Source organism: Monodon monoceros, unplaced genomic scaffold, assembly GCF_005190385.1.
Source record: "Monodon monoceros isolate NGI ecotype Baffin Bay Population unplaced genomic scaffold, NGI_Narwhal_1 Super_Scaffold_18, whole genome shotgun sequence".
In the NCBI taxonomy this organism is placed as follows: Eukaryota; Metazoa; Chordata; class Mammalia; order Artiodactyla; family Monodontidae; genus Monodon; species Monodon monoceros.
This window is the reverse complement of record NW_021703774.1, coordinates 169,268,108-169,291,330: the sequence shown is the minus strand read 5'-3', so window position 1 is coordinate 169,291,330 and position 23,223 is coordinate 169,268,108. Positions and strand designations below refer to the sequence as shown.

At 47.4% G+C, this 23,223-nt stretch overlaps 1 protein-coding gene across 1 annotated transcript in view; it reads left to right on the top strand.

Annotated features, from left to right (window-relative positions):
* Nucleotides 1-8,266: 8,266 nt before the first annotated feature.
* The window catches only part of LOC114898039 (chymotrypsin-like elastase family member 2A), a 21,851-nt gene continuing 6,894 nt past the window's right edge, over nt 8,267-23,223 (top strand). The window contains exons 1-6 of the mRNA XM_029227046.1: nt 8,267-8,325; nt 10,340-10,384; nt 10,650-10,737; nt 16,309-16,409; nt 17,555-17,681; nt 20,998-21,140. Of these exons, the coding sequence (XP_029082879.1) occupies nt 8,267-8,325; nt 10,340-10,384; nt 10,650-10,737; nt 16,309-16,409; nt 17,555-17,681; nt 20,998-21,140 (563 nt within the window). The remainder of the gene's footprint in view (nt 8,326-10,339; nt 10,385-10,649; nt 10,738-16,308; nt 16,410-17,554; nt 17,682-20,997; nt 21,141-23,223) is intronic.

The window sequence follows — 23,223 nt, the reverse complement described above, 5'->3', positions numbered from 1 at the left end:
TCTAGGGGCTGCCCGTTTCCATACCAGGGGTGCAATGAGAGATCCCCCTCAGCCAGGCTGGTTAGGCCTTGGAAGGAGCTGCTGGGGATGCTGGTGGAGGGGGCACCCCCAGGAAGCCACCTGGTGCCTGAGGGAATATGAGTTAAGGACACACCAGACACCTGCCCCATCCCCGCACATCTCATAAGCCGTGAACCACCGGGCCCTGATCAGACTGCAATGGCTTCCACACATAGTCACAGCAGGTCAGAGGTGGGAAAGCTTGTACTGCACGAGACAGGCAGGGAAGCTCAGGCCCAGAAAAGGAAAGAGCTGGGCCAGATCACAGGAGCAGACAGCCGGTGATGCACAGGCAAGAGGCTCAGGGCAGGGCCCTCTGGTCCTGAGGCCGACTGGAGGGCAAGGGGTCCAGAAAAGAGAGGGACCCAGTGTCCAGTGAGGTACATCCAAGCGGGACACCCGACCCCTGACCATAGGGTCTCTGGTCCAGGGCGCTCCTGGGGATGTGCTGCTCTATGGAGGGAGGTACCCCCAACCCGGCCGCTGAAGTCCTCCTAGGAAAGCCATCAACTACGGCTGCCTCTGGTTGGTCCATGAGTTGTCCAGTTTCCCCATCAGACTTTGGTTCCTGGAGATGGGGACCATGGCCTCCCACGATGTCCAGCTCATTCTCAAAAAATACTTTATTTTCTCAACCAGCAATGGGGCCTACAAGGAGCCCAGCACCAGCTCAGCCATAGGAATCCAGGGATGGTCCAGACAAGATCCCTGCTCTGCAGGAGACAGACTCATAAACAGATCACTGAGTTCCCTGGTGTAAGTGTGAAGGTAGGAATACAGTCCAGGAGCATGGCAAAGGGACACTTAAACCAGTGAGAGTTGGCAGGAAGAGTCCAGGATGGCTTCCTAGAGGTGGTGACGCCCAGCGTAATGTATTCTTTACATTTGAGTAGAAGGTACCAAAATACAGAAGATGCTGCTGGTTGCTTGACCCAAACTTCGTTCCCAGCCTCCTCCTTTTGTAGTTGTCTCTATACTGGAGGCTAAAAATGCTAAATTCTTGCTGTCCCCAGGTCCCTTGCAGTTATAATATCAAAGTAATAGCTAACACTTACTGAACACTTCCTCTGTGCCAGGCCCCGTTCTACAGGTTTTACATGTATTACGTCACTATTAACATCATCCCCATTTCACAAATGAGAAAACTGAGGCTAGAGATGGTTAGTGACTTCCCAAGGTGATTTACCTGCGAGGTGACGGAGCTGGGATCCAGACTTTGTTAATCTGGCCCCAGAGCTCATGCTCTTGACCACCACGCTCTACTGCCCTGTGATGAATACGAATATGGATATGATGCCTGGAACTAAGGCAGCCTTCTTGTGGCGAAGAGAATTACAGAGACATGAGCTCAGACATCATCAAGCTGCAGATCTGATGCCAGCAACCGTTCTCTGAATGTCTAATTATGTAAAAACTAAATAAACCTGCATTTGTTTTAACCACTGTAGTCCAGTTTTCAGCTACTTGCTGCTCAGCACAGTCCTAAGTGATACCCTGGGGGATAACATAAGGGGTCACTTTCCTGACTGAGGGAAGGCCATAAGCAAAGTCATGGTAACTGCTTGGAAGAATCTCCAAGCAGAAGGTGTTGCTAGAGCATAAGGCACAGGGCAGGGATTGGGTGACCAGTGGTCCTGGCACTGAGTAGTTTTCTAGGAAGTGGTACTTTCAGTGCTGTCCCAGGCAAACTGGGATGGTCAGTCACCCTAACAGGGAGGGGCAAGAGATGTGGCTAGAGAGTGAGAAAGGCCCTTCCTGGAAGGACTTGTAGCCATGGTAGAGGGTTGTTGGGACTTTATCCTGAGGGCAATAGGGAGCCGTAGAGTGGTTTTAGATAGAGAAGTGATCTCTGCGGTCAGATGTACACACTAAAGCATTCATCTGACAGCGCTATGGAGGGTGATTTGGAGCAGAGGCAAGAATGGAGGCAGGGAGGCCAGTTAGGAGGCCGCTGCGATGTTCTAGGCCAGAATCAATGGGGCCCCAACCATCAAGCTGCAGATGGAAAGGAGAGATAGGTTCAGTAATTCAGTAATTATTTAAGAGGCACATGTACAGTGTTGGACAGCAGCATCCCCCCCCCCAGTGCCAAATCTATATAAATTTTGGGAACGTGATTGGATTATCAAAGCTACTTTTTATTAGCTAATAAATGGTAAAACATAAGCCACAGTTCTGTCTGTTCAACAAGAGTGTAAAATTCTCAGATTCAGGGACAAGAGCCACTGTTATATACAAGGGTCAATGCCTATCTGTGGTAGACAAAATACTAGCCCTCCAAAAATGTCCATGCCATAGATCCCAGAACATATGAATGCATTACCTTACGTGGCAAAAGGGATTTTGCAGGTGTGATTAATTGAAGGACCCTGGGATGGGGTGATTAGCCTGGATTATCCAGGCGGGCTCAGTGGAATCACAAGAGTCCTTTTTTTTTCTTTTACATCTTTATTGGAGTATAATTTCTTTACAATGGTGTGTTGGTTTCTGCTTTATAACAAAGTGAATCAGTTATACATATACATATGTTCCCATATCTCTTCCCTCTTGCGTCTCCCGCCCTCCCACCCTCCCTATCCCACCCCTCCAGGCGGTCACAAAGCACCGAGCTGATCTCCCTGTGCTATGGGGCTGCTTCCCACTAGCTATCTACCTTACGTTTGGTAGTGTATATATGTCCATGCCTCTCTCTCGCTTTGTCACAGCTTACCCTTCCCCCTCCCCATGTCCTCAAGCCCATTCTCTAGTAGGTCTGTGTCTTTATTCCCGTCTTACCCCTAGGTTCTTCCTGACATTTTTTTTTCTTAAATTCCATATATATGTGTTAGCATACGATATTTGTCTTTCTCTTTCTGACTTACTTCACTCTGTATGACAGACTCTAGGTCTATCCACCTCATTACAAATAGCTCAATTTCATTTCTTTTTATGGCTGAGTAATTAGATCACTCCCTAACACCATACATAAAAATAAGCTCAAAATGGATTAAAGACCTAATTGTAAGGCCAGGCACTATCAAACTCTTAGAGGAAAACATAGGCAGAACACTCTATGACATAAATCACAGCAAGATCCTTTCTGACCCACCTCCTAGAGTAATGGAAATAAAAACAAAATTAAACAAATGGGACCTAATGAAACTTCAAAGCTTTTGCACAGCAAAGGAAACCATAAACAAGACCAAAAGACAACCCTCAGAATGGGAGAAAATATTTGCAAATGAAGCAACTGACAAAGGATTAATCTCAAAAATTTACAAGCAGCTCATGCAGCTCAATAACAGAAAAACAAACAACCCAATCCAAAAATGGGCAGAAGACCTAAATAGACATTTCTCCAAAGAAGATATACAGACTGCCAACAAACACATGAAAGAATGCTCAACATCATTAATCATTAGAGAAATGCAAATCAAAACTACAATGAGATATCATCTCACACCAGTCAGAATGGCCATCATCAAAAAAATCTAGAAACAATAAATGCTGGAGAGGGTGTGGAGAAAAGGGAACACTCTTGCACTGCTGGTGGGAATGTGAATTGGTACAGCCACTATGGAGAACAGTATGGAGGTTCCTTAAAAAACTACAAATAGAGCTACCATATGACCCAGCAATCCCACTACTGGGCATATACCCTGAGAAAACCATAATTCAAAAAGAGTCATGTACCAAAATGTTCATTGCAGCTCTATTTACAATAGCCCGGAGATGGAAGCAACCTAAGTGTCCATCATCGGATGAATGGATAAAGAAGATGTGGCACATATATACAATGGAATATTACTCAGCCATAAAAAGAAACAAGAGTCCTTTTAAGAGGGATTAGTCACAAGGAGATATGAGGACAGAAGCAGGGGGTCAGAGTCAGAGGGAGATCTGAAGATGCGATGCTGCTGACTTTGTAGATGGAGGGAGGGGCCACAAGCCAAGGAATGCAGGCAGCCTCTAGACGCTGGAAAAGGCAAGGGAAGGGATTCTCCCCTAGAGTCTCCAGAAGAAACCAGCCCTGCTTTAGCCCAGTGACACCGATTGTGGACTTGTGACCTCCAGAGCTGTAAAAATGTACACTTTTATGTTTTCAGCACCTTATTTGTGGTAATTTGTTAAAGCAGCAATAGGAGATAAATACACCATCACTCCTCCCTTCCAGCAAAATCTAAAGTACTAGGTGGGGAGTGTAAGAGGGTGGAAAAGGAAGGGTCAGGAAGGACTCCCTGGGATCTGGCTGGGATGAGAGCAAGGATCTGTAGACTTTGTCCAAGAGGTCACAAACCAGTGGTTGGGAGCCAGGGAGAGTGGGCACTTAGGCAGTGACCCTCCATCTCCACCTTCTGCCTTGGCAGGAGTTCCCCTGGCCTGGGGGCATGAGAGCCCTCATGCCAGTGACCCACTAGAGTGCCATTGTGTGTCTAATGCAGGCACCGTGGCTAGTGTGTACTGAGCACTTGGTAATCTGTGTGCCAGGTACCGTCCAAGGGCTTTATATACTCAAACTCATTTAATAATCCTGGCAACCCTGATTATCATCCCCCTTTGCAGATGAGGACCTGAGACTCAGAGGGGTTTAAAAAGTCGCCCAAGGGGCTTCCCTGGTGGCGCAGTGGTTGAGAGTCCACCTGCCAATGCAGGGACACAGGTTCGTGCCCCAGTCTGGGAAGATCCCACATGCCACGGAGCGGCTGGGCCCGTGAGCCATGGCTGCTGAGCCTGTGCGTCCGGAGCCTGTGCTCTGCAACAGGAGAGGCCACAACAGTGAGAGGCCCACGTACCGCAAAAAAAAAAAAACAAAAAACCTCACCCAATAACAATTTGATACCTATCTCTGAGTTCTTTTACAGGAACTAAGGCCCCCACCCAGGTGGAAGACGGTAACTTCAGGCTGAGCCCAAGCACATGGTCAGAGCCAGAAGGCTCATGATGGAGATTCCTGGAACACCACCCTGTCACCTAACCACCAACCAATCAGAGGAAGGTTACACACCTTGGAGCCCTCCCTGCAAATTTTGCCTATAAAAACTCTTCCCAAAAACCTTTGGAGAGTTCAGGCTTTTTGAGCATGAGCTGCCCATTCTCCTTGCTTGGCCCTGCAATAAACCATCCTCTGTTCAAAAACCAAACAAAACAAAAAGAAATCCTCACCCAAGATTGCACAGCTAGTAATGGGGCACCGGGACTTAAACCCAGGTAGTCTGACTCCAGAGCCTGTGTGACTAACAACCATGTTATTCTGCCATTAATCCCGAAATCTCAAGGCCCCACACACACACTGATTCCTCTAGTGGCCCTGCCAGGAAAGGGTGGAGGCTGTACATGTGCTGACAAGCTTGAGCGAAGCTGGCAATGAGCCCACGTAGACAGAAACCTAAGAGGAGAATTGTTGCTCAAAGACCTTCACAAAGGCTTTTACCCACTGTATCAGCTACTTCCAGTATAATTAATAATGTTGAGCAAAAACCAACCACAAATGCTCAGTGGAATCCAATGACAAGTATTTATTGCTCACACGCCTGGGGTCAGTTGGGGTCAGTTAGGTGGCCCTGCTGATTTTGGCTGGAATCACTAATATGTCTAGGGGTCAAGCCTGTGTCTGGCTGGGACAGCTCAGCTCCACAGGGCTTTCATCCTCCTCCCAGGAGGCCACCGCAAAGTTACATAACAAAAGGCATGGATACAGGGAGGGGTGAAGGATCAGAGCCATCCTGGCAATCTCCCACACCCCCCGTTATCTTGGACACAAATTAATAGCATAAACTATGGCAGGGCAGAAGGGAAGGCAGTCACTATGCTGGAGCTCTGAACTCTGCCACTGATAGGCAATGACAGCAGCTGAGTCACTTAACCTCTCAGAGACTCAGTTTTCTCATCTGTAAAATGGGCACCTCCCCTCCATCCCTCCCTCTTTCCCTTTGGGAGCCAACAAAATAACAGAGGCTTGTGATCGGAGGCATCATTACTACTACTGACCTCACACCTGAACCCCTATTAGGAAATCCTCCCTCTCCCTTTTATTCCTAAGGAGAGGGAGCTTCATTCCCAGCAGGCCGTGGGGGTCAGTCCTCTGAAGCTCACTCTCATCAGGTGGGGGGCACCTATCTGCAAAACTTCACAAGGTGATGGGCTGGGGAGCAGGTAATGACAGAGAATAAACACAGAGCATCTTTCCAAAGCACTGATTTCCTATGAAGATTGTGTGGGAAGAAAAAAATGCACATTAAAATAAACCCAGCTGTGCTATGAAATAAGCTGCAAAATTCAGATCAAGCTTTCAAGATGAAGAATGAGACTCCGGAGACATTTTGCTCTTGTGGTGACTGCTACATGCTAGACCCCACATCATTAATCTACTGAAAACCGGAGCCTGCAAACCAAATCTGTTTTGTAAATAAAGCTTTATTGGAAAACAGCTATGCCTATCGGGCTACTTTTGCACTGTAACAGCAAGGTTGAGTAGTTGCAACAGAGACCGTATGGCCCGCAATTCTAAAATATTTATTATCTGGTCCTTTACAGAAACAATTTGCCAACCCCTGATCTCCTAGGATTCTTTGATGGAAAAGTTGGAAGAATTCTGTGCTATTCTGATAGCTGAGGCCTACAGGTCTAAGGCTTGAAGAGTAAACAATTTATTGCACATTTATGATTCTCAGTGTTTTAAGTGAACAAACCGTTGCTTAATTCTAACAACAATCCTAAGAGATAGATGGGATTGTTACTGTTGCATTTGGTAGGTGAAGAAATTGAGTTAAAGAGATGAAACTTGTTCTAGCCCAGGTCATCTCAAATTTTAACGTGCAGAAGAATCACCTGGGTATCTTGTTAAACTGCAAATGCTGAATCAGTAGGCCTGGGTGGGAGAGTCTGCATTTCTTTTATATTCATATATACACACACATATATATATTTGACTGCCCCGGGTCTTAGTTACAGCATACGGGATCTTCGTTGCGGCATGCGGGCTCTTAGTTGCGGCATGTGGGATCTAGTTCCCTGACCAGGGATGGAACCCGGGCCCACTGGGAGCGCAGAGTCTTAACAACTGGACCACCAGGGAAGTCCTGAGTCTGCATTTCTCTTTTTTTAAGATTTTTTTTGATATGGACCGTTTTTAAAGTCTTTATTGAATTTGTTACAATATTGCTTCTGTTTTATGTTTTTTGGTCGCAAGTCATTTGGGATCTTAGCTCCCCAACCAGGGATCAAACCCACAGCCCCTGCATTGGAAGGCAAAGTCCTAGCCACTGGACCTCCAGGGAAGTCCCCCCGAGTCTCCATTTCTAACCAGATCCTAAACTAGGCTGGTCCAGACCACTCTGTGAGTAGCGACGATCCAGACCAGAGTCCCTACCGGGAGGCACAGGGGTGCAAACCCAAGCCTCTAACCACTGAGCATATGGCGTCTCAGAGGAACCCTTATGAATGAGTCATACGCCCCGTGAGAAATTCGCATCCGCATCTCCCTGGCCCCTCTCAAAGACCCAGCCGAGGCTAGAACTTTACAGATTGCCTTGTTGTCCCACAACAGATCAATGGGGGGCTGAGCCGCAGAGAGGGAAGTGGGCTGTAAAACCCACTCTCTCTCCCAGCCTCCATTCCCCCTCCAGAAGCCTCCATTGTTATTTGGTGCTGTCCCTCCCCCGCACCTCCATCAGGAGCTTGGAGCCCAGATCTAGAGGTGGGACTTGTGCTCCAGGCCTGGCCAATCCACCCTAGCAGCCCCTCCTCCACCACAACAATTGGTTCAGGGATGGGCATGTGACCTGAGGCGGATCCAATCAGAGAGAGTTGCAGGACTTCTGCGGGAACTACCAGGAAGCTCTCACTCATTCCCTGATGTGTTTGAGGGTGAGGGATGCGAGGCTAGAACAGCAAAATGGGGGAAAGAGGAAGAGGGGATGGTTTTGCTCTCCAGGGTACATTCGGCAATGTGTAGAGACATTTCTGGTTGTCACAACTTAAGGGAGGAGGGCAGGGACTACTGGCATCTAGTGGGCGGGGACCAGGATTGCTGCTAAATACCCTACAATGCACAGCAGGGCTCTCATAGCAAAGAATCATCACCCAAAAGGTCAATAGTGCCATGGTTGAGAAACCCTGGGTCAGAGATTCTGTAGCCCTCTTGTCCCCATAGGACAACCTGAAGCTCCTACAGGCCAGTTAATGGAGCCTGAGAGTGGACTCTCACAGTGGAAAGCAGAGCCAGAAGATGGAGAGAAGCCGAGTACTAGGGACATCACCAGAGCCCTGGATCCAGCTGTGCCTGAAGTGAGCCCTGCTCCTGGACTTTTCCATCTTGTGTCCCAATGAATGACTCTTTGGCTTAAGCCTGTTTGATGAAGTTTTCTGTCACTTTCAAACCCTCCCAGCAATGTGGTGAAATAGGCCAGGCATACGTTCCTCTCACTGTTTCATTCATGGGCAGCCCCAGGCCAGAGGACCTGTGTGATCACACAGCAAGCCCATGGCATGCACAAAACTGGTATTTGTCCAGTGACCTCATACAGGGAAAATCTTATTTTTATAGTAAAACAAACGCAGATACGTGAAACAGAATGGCATAGTCACGTTAATTCAAGATAAAATAGGAAACTTCAGAAATAGTTTTTTGTTGTAGTGACTGCTACAGATTATAAACAAGAGCCCAAACTGTTAAAGGAGTTAGGGAATGCAGTTGGGACTAGAGCCCAGATATTCTGACGTCTAGTGCAACGGGATTCTGTACCCCAGCCTCCTTCACCTTCCTCATCACCCTTGGGAGATTACAAAATTTTCTCACACCCATTTTCTCACCCATACAATGATCCTGCAATCAGGCCTGGATTGTTATTTAAGAAACTCGGGCCCAGGAGAGAAGTGACTTGTCCCTCCAAGCTATAATGCTCAGATCTGATTCAGTGAGGGCTTGAACTCAGATCTTAACAGATGGAGTCCACTTTCTGCTCTGCTTTTCTAGCTGGGCAAAAGGTAGAATCTGTGGTCACAGAGCAGGACTGTCTCACCAGAGCCTGGCCTGCCTGGCACCGTGCTCAGACCACAAGCAACAAGAGTGAAGGTTTAAGGCAGAGCGAGAACATCCATCAGGAACCCTCGCTCATTTTCTCCACCCTTCTCCCTGCCCCCCCACCCCCGCCAAAAACAAGGGGCTTATTGCAGTGCTAGGAGGACATTCGGAAGGCCACCTTCAGCGGCATCAGGTAAAGGGGCTTGGAAATCAGACCAACCTATGTTGGAATCCCCATTCTGCCGCTTAGAAGCTGTGTGGTCTTGGGCAAGTCACTTTACCTCTCTGAACCTCAGCTTCCTCCCTTGAAATATGGGACCCTTGTGCAAGGTTTTGTAAGGCTTAGATTAGGTAAGACATGTGAGTGCATCTGATGTATATGTTTGGTGAGCGTCAGCCTCCCTTTCTAAGAAGTTCCTGCTCTGACCCCACTTGGCAGATGAAGTTACTGGAGAAGTACAAACTGTTGTCGTCTTAGGAGGAGATGATAGATACAGCCCTCCTTGGCCAGCACTCCCTCCTCCCTGTTGCTGGGACTGCCAAACCCTACCTGTGTGGGTCCGTTTTGTGCTTCTCCTAGGTAAGCACGTTCATGTTTTTCAAATCCTCACCACATTGTTGCAAAACAGACTGGGCACACGTTTCTCTGCCTGGTTCACAGAAGGGCAGGCCCCGGGCCTAGAGACTTCCATGGCTTGTCCAGGGTCACACAGCAAGCCATAGCATGGCCTAGAACAGGCTTCCTCGACCTCGGCACCACTGACGTTCAGGGTGGGATAATTCCTTGTTATGACGGGCTGCCGGGGGCCTTATAGGATGTTTAACAGCATCTCTAGACTCTCCCCGCTACATACCAGTAATACCCCATCCCCAGCCAAAAATATCTCTGGACATTGCCAGATGTCCCCTTGGTAGGCAATACCAGCTCCATTGAGAACCACTGGCCTAGAATGCTGTTTGCTCAGCACACCAACCTAATCTTTTCTATGAAAACACAACTCCAAGGACCAACAACAATATTTTTCTTCTTCCCCTAACACATAACATAATCTCTTAAAAGCAGATAGAACCCATATTTCAATATCCACCTTTGGCATTTTTTCAAAGTAGTGCCAGGGTGACAGGTGGGGGAAATGGAAAAAAATATTTGGACACAGGCCATTTTTCCATTGGGCTTGGAGAAAATCCCCATCTTGCATTCCTAGTGTATCTCTGGCCGATAAGTTCACTCATAAAACCAGGGCCTTAGCCAGGGCCACACATATCGGACTCCTACAGACACACCGTGATCAGAGCCCTACTGCTGCCTACATTGGTGGCTGGAGGTAAGTCCTGTCACCCAGAGGCACATTTTCAGTCTCCTGGTGGGACTGGGGATGGGACCTCCCTGTACCCACTGGACTCAGTCCTGTGGTTATAAGAAAGCTGGAGTGAAGTTCCAAATAAGTGGAGCAAAGGGCAGGACTCTGCAACGTGTGGAGATCCTTCCGGAACGGGGATTCTCTATTTGGGATTTGGGAATTCAGCAAGTGTAGGTTACATCGTTTGGGTCACTGCTTCCTGGGCTCACGACCCTTTCTCTTTTTACGGCTCTCAGCTGTGGGCTCCCCACTTACCTGCCCAACCTGCCCAGGGTGGTTGGAGGTGAAGATGTGAGAGCCAACAGCTGTCCCTGGCAGGGGAGTCCCCCCACCCCTCCACTTCTGCCCCCGTGCCCTTACCTACCTCACATCACCCCCTTTGCCCTCCACCACGGGGTCTACTGCACTGGCAAAGATGAGGATTGGTGGGGACTCAGAGGGCAGGATGGGAAAATTCGCCAATAAAAAATACATTTCTGTTGGTCAACCTTGGGGGTGGAGGGAGAGGTGCCTTCTCCAGCCTTGATAAAGACCTGCCCTACCCCACAACCCATACACACAAATTCACAAATACAGTCTTGCTCTGTTAACCAATCAGATGCTTGCTTACACGTGTACTGTTATCCTACGAATCATTCATCACCCCATGCAAATATTCCTTGCTTTAAGGAACCAACCAGTGCAAATTAATTATTTTTTATTTTTTTTCTTTTTGGCTGCGTTGGGTCTCATTTTTGTGCGCGGGCTTCTCCTTGCGGTGGCGGAGCACGGGCTCTAGGCTCGTGGGCTCAGTAGTTGCAGCGCACGGGCTCAGTAGTTGTGGCTCGCGGGCTCTAGAGTGCAGGCTCAGTAGCTGTGGTGCAGGGGCTTGTCTGCTCCACGGCATGTGGGATCTTCCTGGACCAGGGCTCGAACCCGTGTCCCCTGCATTGGCAGGCGGATTCTTAACCACTGAGCCACCAGGGAAGTCCCGCAAATTAATTCTTAACTACAGACAAGTAGATGTTACCAATGAAAGTAAATGCTTCCTTACCTTAAAATAATCCTAGTGATATGGAGACTAAAAATTCTGGTTGGGGCACAGGCACAAATTACCAGGACCTGTTAGTGGTACGACTCCCGAAGAAAATACATGACGCTGACATTGACATAAATAAATATTGTAAAATCTCTCTAATCTGACGTGATTGGGACTGAGTAATTGAAAGGTTGGTTATAGCGAAATTATTAGAAACCACACATACATTTTTTAAACAATTTACTTTAATTTAAAACTTGTACATATATATTTGTTCACCAGTCTGTTTTGTGTAAACCACCCCCCACAACACATCACCTATAATTCCGTTTCTTTAGAGTAGAGCAATGACTGTGAGACATTCAAGAAGCCATCGGAATGAGCTCTTCCAGGTTTTTATGACCTATTTTCTCAATTTTTCCGTTTTCTCTTCGATGCCTAATTTCACAGCAATTTTTCAAAAGTCAGGGTTATCTGGTCTCTTCCAAGCATTTAACTTAGTTTCCATATAAATCACAACTCACTTTTTGAACTCACGTTTCATCGGTTACATGTTTAATCAATTTACATAATTACAATACAAGCACAACTGGCATACGGAGGATTGGGAACAAAAAGGTTGAATCGGGGTGAGTGCTAGTGGTGAGTGTTCAGGGCGCCCCATACAGCCGTCAGTATGTTTCACGGAGGGAATGGCAACATCCGTTCATCTTCCCCTCAGTTAAGAGACCTTCAATCATAGATGGTGACCGATAGCTCGCAATTTATACACTTGGCTCTGTGTATTTTGCCAATTCTTTTGGCACTTCTCTCACACTCACATAATATATTTTTTCTGGAAAGTTGGAAGAGCGATCCTATACCTCCCCCTTAAGCAGAGGTCACCCTTGTGCTGAGAACCAGTCAGTGCCGCCTACCAAAATATTTCCTCATCCTCTGGACCCGCTGACACTGCTGGTACAAAAGCATCCTTGCCTTGGGAACTGATTAATGCTGGTCTTGGAAGTGTCTCTCTACACTTCCTGTTTCTGCTTCCCTGGGAGATTTTTTTATTGGGGTTGGTGGGCAGGTCAAGCAGGGTGGGGACCAGGGTGAGGCAAGCAAGGCACTCACTTTGGGTGCAAAATCTAAGGAGGCACCACAAAACTCTGTAACCAAAATGAATATTTAAATGCAATATTTTTTTAAAAATCAACCTTTTTCATAAAGAAAAAAATAACAAAATTTTAAACAGATATAATTTGCTCTGAGTTGCCTGAGAGGTCTCTTTTGTTCCACACTCACCCCAAGATTATGATCCTAGATCATAACCCACCAGACACTCGAAAATAAAGTGCTGTGTGATTCAAAATTAAAGTAGGATGTGTCAAGTTTCCAGACAGATTGTGGAGCCAGATGATCCCTGCTCTACCACATAGTAGCTGTATGAGTGGAGCAATTCAATTTACCTTTCTCGGTGGGTAATATTAAAAATGTACAACAGCCCTTATGGCGTGGACCACATTGTACAAATTTCTATTGGTTGCCATAGTTTACTCATCTGTAAAATGGGAATAATAATAGTGCCTCATGGGATTGCTGTGATTATGATGTAAGCTGATTCACACTCTGAGCTCAAAACAGTGTCTAGTATATAGCAAGTGTTCAAATTATTAGACATTTAAAGTGTTAGCTATTGTAATTGTTAATCATCCCAAGAGCCCCTGACAGGCATTATGGCATTATGATCCCCATTTTCTAGACAAGGTAACTGGAGCTCAGAAAAGTTACATAATTGCCCAAAGTCACCCCGTTAGCCTGGCGGAAAGTGGAGATTCAAATTTGGTTCAACCTTTGCTCTTTAGCTACCCACAAATTTTATGGCCACACTTAGCTACCCACAAATTATGTTTCCATATTATTTCAAATTTTCACATCTGTAGGATGGTTTCAGCCTATTTTCAGATTTTGGGGGTGGGGACATCCTTTTAGGTGTCTTTTTTAATTTTGTCTAATTTTAAGCATTGTTTAAAAAGCGAGTTCATCTAAGGCCCCTTAATGTCAAGCAAACAAGAAAATGCCACGTGGATAATCAGAAATGAGGATGTTTGGAGAAAAGCAGGCATCATTCCTGCTTTTCCTCCACGGGAACCCTGGTCAGAGCACACAATGCTCTGCTGTCACCTCCCTCCTCTCTGCTTGGCCTTGGCAAGGACTGGAAAGGAAGGGGAAGGAGATGGGACAGCTTTGGCAGAGAACCAAGCAGTGCCAAATGCAACCGCCTTAAAGTTCCAACCCACACCTATTAAACTATCAAATCTAAATAGAAACAGGTTTTTCAGGAATAAAGACACAGACTTACTGGAGAATGGACTTGAGGATATGGGGAGGGAGAAGGGTAAACTGTGACAAAGCGAGAGAGAGGCATGGACATACCAAACGTAAGGTAGATAGCTAGTGGGAAGCAGCCGCATAGCACAGGGAGATCAGCTCGGTGCTTTGTGACCACCTGGAGGGGTGGGATACGGAGGGTGGGAGGGAGGGAGACGCAAGCGGGAAGAGATATGGGAACATATGTATATGTATAACTGATTCACTTTGTTATAAAGCAGAAACTAACACACCATTGTAAAGCAATTATACTCAAATAAAGATGTAAAAAAAGATAAAAAAGAAAAAAAAAAGAAACACGTTTTTGTTAAAAAAAAAAATGAGGGACTACCCTGGTGGCGCAGGGGCTAAGAATCCACCTGCCAATGCAGGGGACATGGGTTCGATCCCTGGTCCGGGAAGATCCCATATGTTGCAGAGCAACTAAGTGTACACACCACAGCTACTGAGCCCACATGCTGCAACTACTGAAGCCTGCGCGCCTAGAGCCCATGGTCCGCAACAAGAGAAGCCACCGCAATGAGAAGCCCACACAACGCAATGAAGAGTAGCCCCCACTTGCCGAAACTAGAGAAAGCCCGGGCACAGCAACTAAGACCCTATGCAGCCAAAAATAAATAAAATAAAATACATTTTTTAAAAATATAAAAATATTTTTTAAAAGTTGAGGAGCTGTAGCGTAAGGTACACTTATGTATGTTCATATTCCTATCGGTGGGTTTAGTCTTGAGGGAAAAACTAGAGCAACAGGTGACAAGTTCTGCAGGAAAGACCAGACCCTTGCCTGGTGAGTCTACTTTCATTCATTCACTCACTCATCCATTCATTCATTCATTCATTCGCTGATTCACTCACTTGTTCAATTTATTAAGGACCCACCATGAGACATGTACTGTTCTAGGCACCTGGAATACAGCAGTGGGAAAAAAAATTCACAGAGCTTATATTAAAGTGGGAGAGTGAGACAATAAACAATTGAATGGGTAAATTCATAATGTCAGGTGATGATAGATACTACGATGAAGAATAAAGCAGGACCAGAGGAAAAGAGACGTGTGTGTTCATATGTGTGCATAGGTGTGTAAGGATGTACGTGTGCACATGAGCGTGCATACTCTGTTTTAGGTAAGGTCACAGAAGGCCTCACAGAGAAGAAAACCTTGAGCACAGACCTGTAGGAAGTGAAGGAGAAAGCTATGCTAATACATAAGAAAAGAATAGTCCAGGCAGAAGGAACAGCAAGTGCAAAGGCCCTGAGGCAGAAGTGGGCTTGGTGTATTTCCAGAACCTCGTGGAGGTCAGTGTGGCTGGAGCAGAAGGGAGTGGGAGCCTATAAGGTCAGGGAGGTCATGTAGAGACTTGTAGAGCCTTGTTCAGTTTGGGGTTTCACACTGTGTAATAGGGGGAGCCACTGGCTGTTAGAGCAGAGAAGAGATATAATCATGCTTACATTTTAAAAGGATCATTCTGGCTGCTGTGTTGAGAAATGGGGTGAGGGAGGGGCCAGGGTGAGAGCAGGGAGAATACATAGGAAGCTACAATAATAATCCAGGTGAGAGTTAAATAAAGATTGCTGGGACCAGCAGTTGAGGTGGTAAGAGGGATGCGTTCTGTCTACATATTCTGGAAGTAGAGCTGGCGGGATTTGCTGGTAGATTAGAATGAGGCATATGAGAGAAAGAGAAGCATCAAATTCACTGCCTAGTGTTTTGGCCTGAGCAGCAGGTACAGTGGGGTTGCCATTTACCAAGATGGGAAAACACAGACTTGGGGCGGGGGTGGGGGGGGAATCAAAATTTTGGTTTACACATATTAAATTGGAGGAATATGTCCTAAAGAAATAGCTCCCAAGTAGGGAAAAAACCCAACAAGTCAGGTTGCCCAAAGATGTTCAAAACAATCACTTTTTATTTATTTTATTTTTGGCTGCATTGGGTCTTCTTTGCTGCGCCCAGGCTTTCTCTAGTTGCGGCGAGCAGGGGGCTACTCTCCCTTGCGGTGCGCAGGCTTCTCATTGTCGTGGCTTCCCTTGTTGCAGAGCTCAGGCTCTAGGCGCGCGGGCTTCAGTAGTTGTGGCACACAGGCTCAGTAGTTGTGGCTCGCGGGCTCTAGAGTGCAGGCTCAGTAGTTGTGGCGCATGGGCTTCGTTGCTCCGTGGCATGTGGGATCTTCCCGGACCAGGGCTCGAACCCGTGCCCCCTGCATTGGCAGGCGGATTCTTAACCACTGTGCCACCAGGGAAGCCCAACAATTACTTTTTAATAGTGTCTTTATTTAAATTTTTGACATTTTGTTCATCAGAGATTTTTTGTGCTAATTTTCTAAAGATTATTAAAAATGTTATTTATCCTGATTACCGAGTTTCTTGGTGCCCCCTTAGATTTTGCACCTGAGGTGAGTGCCTTGCTCACCTTACCCTGGCCCCGCTCTCAGGGCTGGGAAGCTGCAGAGCAGAGGAGCCTGGTCCTTTCAGTGACCAGAGCACCTGCACTTCTTCCCAGGTCTCCCTGCAGTACAGCTCCTATGGCCAGTGGCGCCACACCTGCGGAGGGTCTCTGACAGGCCAAAACTGGGTCCTGACAGCTGCCCACTACATCAGGTAAATGCTTTTCCCCAGTCTCCCAGCCCACTCACCCCACTGGCCAATGCTCATCCCTCAGAGCTGGAGCCCAGATGGCCTGAACCACCCTGTGTAAAGGAGACTTGCACATAAGCACTTCCTCAGCCGAGAAACAAGTTCTCATCGATGTATAGTTCAGTCTGTTGGTCAGCTGATGGGCCCATACGTGACATGGGTTAAGTATCCCTTGCGGGGCGCTGAAGGGGACTATGGAAAGGGAGGAGGCCCGTTTCCTATCCTCTCGGGGGAACTAGATGTGGCCTCAGGACCTGGAACTGGGTTCCCTTGAGCCACTTGAACTACTACTCCAAGCCTCAATGCCATCACCTGCTAAAGCTCAGGCAACAGAATTTAGTGTGGATTAAACATGATGATGCATCGAAGGGGCTGGCTCTTAGTAAGTGCTCAATAAAAGTGAACTGGCACCATTAGAAAGGCCCACAACGGACAGGAAAGTCTCTGTGACATTCGTTGTTCACCTGTCCTCTTCCCTCCCTACAGCCTCTGCTTATCTCACACCGGTTGGTGCTCACTGGAGTTTCCGCTGGGCCAATGTGATGCTTTCATAGCCAGGAGAGGTCCCTTCTCCTCACCTGATTTACAAGTTCTAGGAGGCAGGCGGGGGGAAATAATAGAGGCCTGGGCATCAGGAGTCCTGGTTCTAGCTCTGAATTGTCACTAATTAGCTGCAAAACTCTGGACCATTTCTCCTCCCTGAGCCTCAGGTTCCCCATCTAAAAATGGGAGGTGAGGGGTTAAATTAAAAGATGCCCTTGAGGGTAAATGACTGCTGTTATCTCTGTATCCATCTCACTTCCCCCATAGTAACACAGAGTTTATATTATTATAACTTTTATTTTATATCATAGTTTACAGTTGGTATAATATAGTTGCAATTACTGATTGGTTATAGTTATTATAACTAACCGATTGCCCAGAGGGAAGAAAAATTCCCAGCGCCAACTAGTAGCTCTTGGAGCAGGCACTGACTTGGGCCCATCCCAGCATTGGCCAGAGCCAGGCCTCCAGACAGTGCATTGATTGGGGTGTCCCTGCCCATAGGGGCCCAGAGAGAGGAAAGGACAGCCCAGAGCTTACCTTCTCCACTCGGCCCCCTCTCCCAGTTCCTCCAGGACCTACAGCGTGGTGCTGGGCCAGCACTGCCTCGCCACCCATGAGCCCAGCTCGCTGGCTGTCAAGGTCTCCAAGCTTGTGGTGCAAAAGGACTGGAACTCCAACCAGCTCTCCGAAGGGTGTGTTCTGTCTGGGTGTGCTTGGGGGGTGGGTTGGCAGGGGTGCAGAGCGGGGATGGGGCGTCTCCCAGAAGGCAGTGGGTGCAACCCTGCCCCATCCTTTGCTCCTTCTGTAGGGAGTGGGGAGGAGCTCTCGGCCCCAAAGATGCCTGGGCTGGGCTGTGACTAGGGGAGGGAGAGGCAAAGACTGTCAGAGCGACCTGGATCTCCTGCCAGTTAAGCCTGCAGCTCCCCTGTCCACCGCAGGCACTCACTGACCGTGTATTTATTCTGTGCCAAGTCCTGGGGACACAGGGATAGGTCTGCAGGTCCCACTATATGTGGAGTCTATGAGTGGAGTAGGACACAGTCCCTCTGCTGTCCCCTACTCTGTGTCCCCTCCCAACACGCCTCTGACATTTTTCAAAGATTCCCTGATACTCTGCTGGGACAGCCTGGGGTAATATACACAGGAAGCTGGCAAGGGGCACAGAGCTCTGCAAAGCCCCCCAGTGATTGTTCCCCGACCTGCAGGGAGATGGCAACTCCGCTTCCCCCAACTCCTCGTAGACAAGCACATACCATCCTATGTTCACCCGCCATGTCCCACATGCCATGCTGGGTGCTGGACGCACAGAGATGCACAGGTCACCACGCCAGCTCTCAAGGAGCCCATGGCCAGAAGTGTGGCTGGGAGGCAGTGCGGGGTGGTGGTTAGAGGTCGAGCTTCTGGAGCCTGGAGGCTTAGATACGAATACTGACCGCGTGGCCCAGCACGAGTTCCTTAGCCTTTCTGTGCCTCAGTTTCCTCTTTGGTAAAATAAGGACAGTAATAGTGTCTACCTCTAGGGTTGTTGCGAGGATTAAATGAGATAATGTATGTAAAGTACTTAGAAAAAGTCCTGGCACACGATAGAAACCATATGTGTGGGCTATTAGCAGTAATAGTACAATAATGGTGCAATAAAGAGGTGTAAGTGCTGGGATCTATGTCTGAGCCATCAAAGTAGAGGGGAGTGGTCCCAGGAAGTGGAAAAAAGGAGGGAGAGGAAGAAGAAGCAGGGAAGGTTCTCTGCCCGTCAGAAAACTGGCGGAATCAACCCCTTCCTCCCGCCCGGTCCACTCTCAAGGTGCATTAGAGATTAATTCACATCTAATTCCCCTTCTAGCCGGAAGTTTGCAAGGGCTGGGCCATGCCTGATTCACCCCTGAATCTCCACCCCCTATCCCAGGGAGCAGGCACATGTAGGGGCAGGGAATATTTGCTGGAACATCAGACTTCTTTCATCATCACTAATCCTGAGATCCAGGTGGTATTAACAAAATTCAGAGCCATGGGTTCACTCACGCCTTCATTCCACAGGTATCTGTTGAGCACCTACTATATGCCAGGCCCTGTTCTAGGCACCAGGGAACAACAGTGAGTGAAACACACAAGGCCCCCAGTCCTGCGGGGTTTAGGGGGCTGCCTAAACCCGAGCATCTCATTGCAGCTCAGGAAACTCCCTCTTTCTGATCACACAAGCAAGCACAGGCACTCCAGTGACCAGCAGAGACTGTGCCCAGCCAGCCTGGTCTTCCACTAGGACAGGCAGGAGTGGTGGGGGTCGCCAACCCTCCAGAACCTCACAGTCTAGGCCCCCTTCCCAGTGAGCTCTCTTCCACCCCCAGGAGTTAGTTTGCACAATCACGCCAACTAACACTTAGTGCTTTCCTTATGCCAGGCACTGTGCTAGGTGTTTCCTGAGCGTTATCATATTTATTCCTCACAACAGCCCCAGGCGGGAGGTACTGTTATTATCCCCAACTCACCGATGAGGAAACCACGACCTAGGAAGTAAAGGAACTTGCCTGAAGATACAGATCCAGAAAGTAGCATTAAATCAGGTGTGATGTGCCCAGCAGAGGCCTGATCTGAGCACATCTTCAAAACACTTTCATCATCATTGTCGTCATGATTGTCCCCACTTTCTGGGGACAGGAAGTTGTCTTCCCTTTTCCTCCTTCCCCATCATCTTCCCGAAACCCAGAGGTATCCATCATCCTCTCCCAATCCCCAAGAGCAGATCTGCAGTTCCAGAAAGGCCTTTAGAAAGAAGAACCCCAGCCATCTCTTCAAATCTGCATAATTTATCCACATGCAAGGGCTCTTCTGCAGCCCAAGATGCCACTCTTGAATGGCTGCCCAGAAAGTTCACTCTGCCAAATCTTCCAGAAGACTCTGCATCACAGCCCTGGGGAGAGCGGGAGGATGCCCTGTGGCCATAACACCCTGTGATCCTTCATCCGGGCAGCCTGCTGTGGTCCAGCACCGATGATGGTGCACAAAGGATGCGGGGTGTCCGTGAGTCATGAGTCAGTCTCTGCCCCCAAAGGGACTTGTCAACTAGATGAAATACACACAGACAAGACGCTGGAAAGCCGTAAAATGACACAGAATGGGTCCAGGGAAGCCTTAAGAGATGGGGAGGAGATGGGTGGGCAGAGAGTGGAGAAGGGCCTTTTCACATACACGTGGACTCTCTATGTGGCCTGGGCTTCTTCACGGCACGGAAGTTAGGACCCAAGAACAGGAATCCTGAAGGACCAGACAGAAGCTGCATTTTCTCATGCCCTAGTCTCAGAAGTCACATGGTGTCACTTCCTCTATATCGCAGTCCCCCACCCCCCAACCAGAGGGAAGAAACCCAGACCCCTCCTCTCAAAGGACAGAGTGTCAACATCACATTGCAACAAGCACTGATGGGATGGGAGATCTCACTGCAGCCATCGTGGAAAATGTAATCTGCCAATCACTAAAGGTTTCCTAGACAAGGACGTGAGACTAATGGATAAATCTGGCAGCAGAACTCAAGGTGGAAGGGTGAGTAAAGAGTAAAGGCAAAAAGGCCTTTCAGCCTAAACATCTACTGTTTTCTAAACCAAACATAGGAAACATATGGCTGGGACAGACATTACCAAGCAGTCATGGATTTATTTCCTTGCTGACCCTGGACAGAGCCTCAGAATCCTTGTCAACACAGCCTGCCAGGCAGCCACAAACTAATCCATCAGAGTGGACATTGCAAGACAAACCTATTTGCCCTCCCTGTTCTGTACAGTCCCCTGAAAGGCCTCAGGGGAATTTAGGGGTCCAAGCTCCACCAGGGACAAAATGCAATCCTGGGGTTTAACCACAGCTGCTCCCCAATCTCTCATAGCCCCAACAGAAGGAAGATTCACCATCAGGCTGGCCGAGGAGGGGGTTCGATGGTCCCCTCTGGGGCTAAAATCAGAAATATAATTGGGGCAGGACCAGTCAACCCTCTCTTTATGCTCTGCCTCTTGACAAACCCGGGAACGACATTGCCCTGCTCAAACTGGCCAACCCCATCGCCCTGACTGACAAGATCCAGCTTAGCTGCCTACCGCCCACTGGCGCCATTCTACCCAACAACTATATCTGCTATGTCACGGGCTGGGGAAGGCTGCAGAGTAAGTGGGTGCTGGGAACCCCAAGGATCCCAAGGGAGGGAAGGGAGGCGATGTCACCCCTGTCCAGTCAGAGGCTCTCTCCCCACTCATCATCCAGGGAGTCTGGAAAAAATGGCTGCTGCCTTGGAGAAGCAGGATAGCATAGATGGATAATCAAGTGGGATTTATTCCAGGAATACAAGGATTCTTCAATATACGCAAATCAATCAACGTGATACACCATATTAACAAATTGAAGGAGAAAAACCATATGATCATCTCAATAGATGCAGAAAAAGCTTTCGACAAAATTCAACACCCATTTATGATAAAAACCCTCCAGAAAGTAGGCATAGAGGGAACTTTCCTCAACATAATAAAGGCCATATATGACAAACCCACAGCCAACATCGTCCTCAAGGGTGAAAAACTGAAACCATTTCCACTAAGATCAGGAACAAGACAAGGTTGCCCACTCTCACCACTCTTATTCAATACAGTTTTGGAAGTTTTAGCCAAAGCAATCAGAGAAGAAAAGGAAATAAAAGGAATCCAAATCAGAAAAGAAGTAAAGCTGTCACTGTTTGCAGATGACATGACACTATAAATAGAGAATCCTAAAGACGCTACCAGAAAACTACTAGAGCTAATCAATGAATTTGGTAAAGTAGCAGAATACAAAATTAATGTACAGAAATCTCTGGCATTGTTATACACTAATGATGAAAAATCTGAAAGTGAAATTAAGAAAACACTCCTATTTACCATTGCAACAAAAAGAATAAAATATCTAGGACTAAACCTACCTAAGGAGACAAAAGACCTGTATGCAGAAAATTATAGGACACTGATGAAAGAAATTAAAGATGATACAAATAGATGGAGAGATATACCATGTTCTTGGATTGGAAGAGTCAACATTGTGAAAATGACTCTACTACCCAAAGCAATCTACAGATTCAATGCAATCCCTATCAAACTACCACTGGCATTTTTCACAGAACTAGAACAAAAAATATCACAATTTGTATGGAAACACAAAAGACCCCGAATAGCCAAAGCAATCTTGAGAACGAAAAACGGAGCTGGAGGAATCGGGCTCCCGGACTTCAGACTATACTACAAAGCTACAGTAATCAAGACAGTATGGTACTGGCACAAAAACAGAAATACAGATCAATAGAACACGATAGAAATCCCAGAGATAAACCCACGCACATATGGTCACCTTATCTTTGATAAAGGAGGCAGGAATGTACAGTGGAGAAAGGACAGCCTCTTCAATAAGTGGTGCTGGGAAAACTGGACAGGTAAATGTAAAAGTATGAGATTAGAACACTCCCTAACACCATACACAAAAATAAGCTCAAAATGGATTAAAGACCTAATTGTAAGGCCAGAAACTATCAAACTCTTAGAGGAAAACAGGCAGAACACTCTATGACATAAATCACAGCAAGATCCTTTTTGACCCACCTCCTAGAGAAATGGAAATAAAATCAAAAATAAACAAATGGGACCTAATGAAACTTCAAAGCTTTTGCACAGCAAAGGAAACCATAAACAAGACCAAAAGACAACCCTCAGAATGGGAGAAAATATTTGCAAATGAAGCAACTGACAAAGGATTAATCTCCAAAATTTACAAGCAGCTCATGCAGCTCAATAACAAAAAAACAAACAAGCCAATCCAAAAATGGGCAGAAGACCTAAATAGACATTTCTCCAAAGAAGATATACAGACTGCCAACAAACACATGAAAGGGTGCTCAACATCACTAATCATTAGAGAAATGCAAATCAAAACTACAGTGAGATATCATCTCACACCAGTCAGAACGGCCATCATCAAAAAATCTAGAAACAGGGCTTCCCTGGTGGCGCAGTGGTTGAGAGTCCGCCTGCCGATGCAGGGGACACGGGTTTGTGCCCCGGTCCAGGAAGATCCCACATGCCGCAGAGCGGCTAGGCCCGTGAGCCATGGCCGCTGGGCCTGCGCATCCAGAGCCTGTGCTCTGCAACAGGAGAGGCCACAACAGTGAGAGGCCCGCGTACCGCAAAAAAAAAATCTAGAAACAATAAATGCTGGAGAGGGTGTGGAGAAAAGG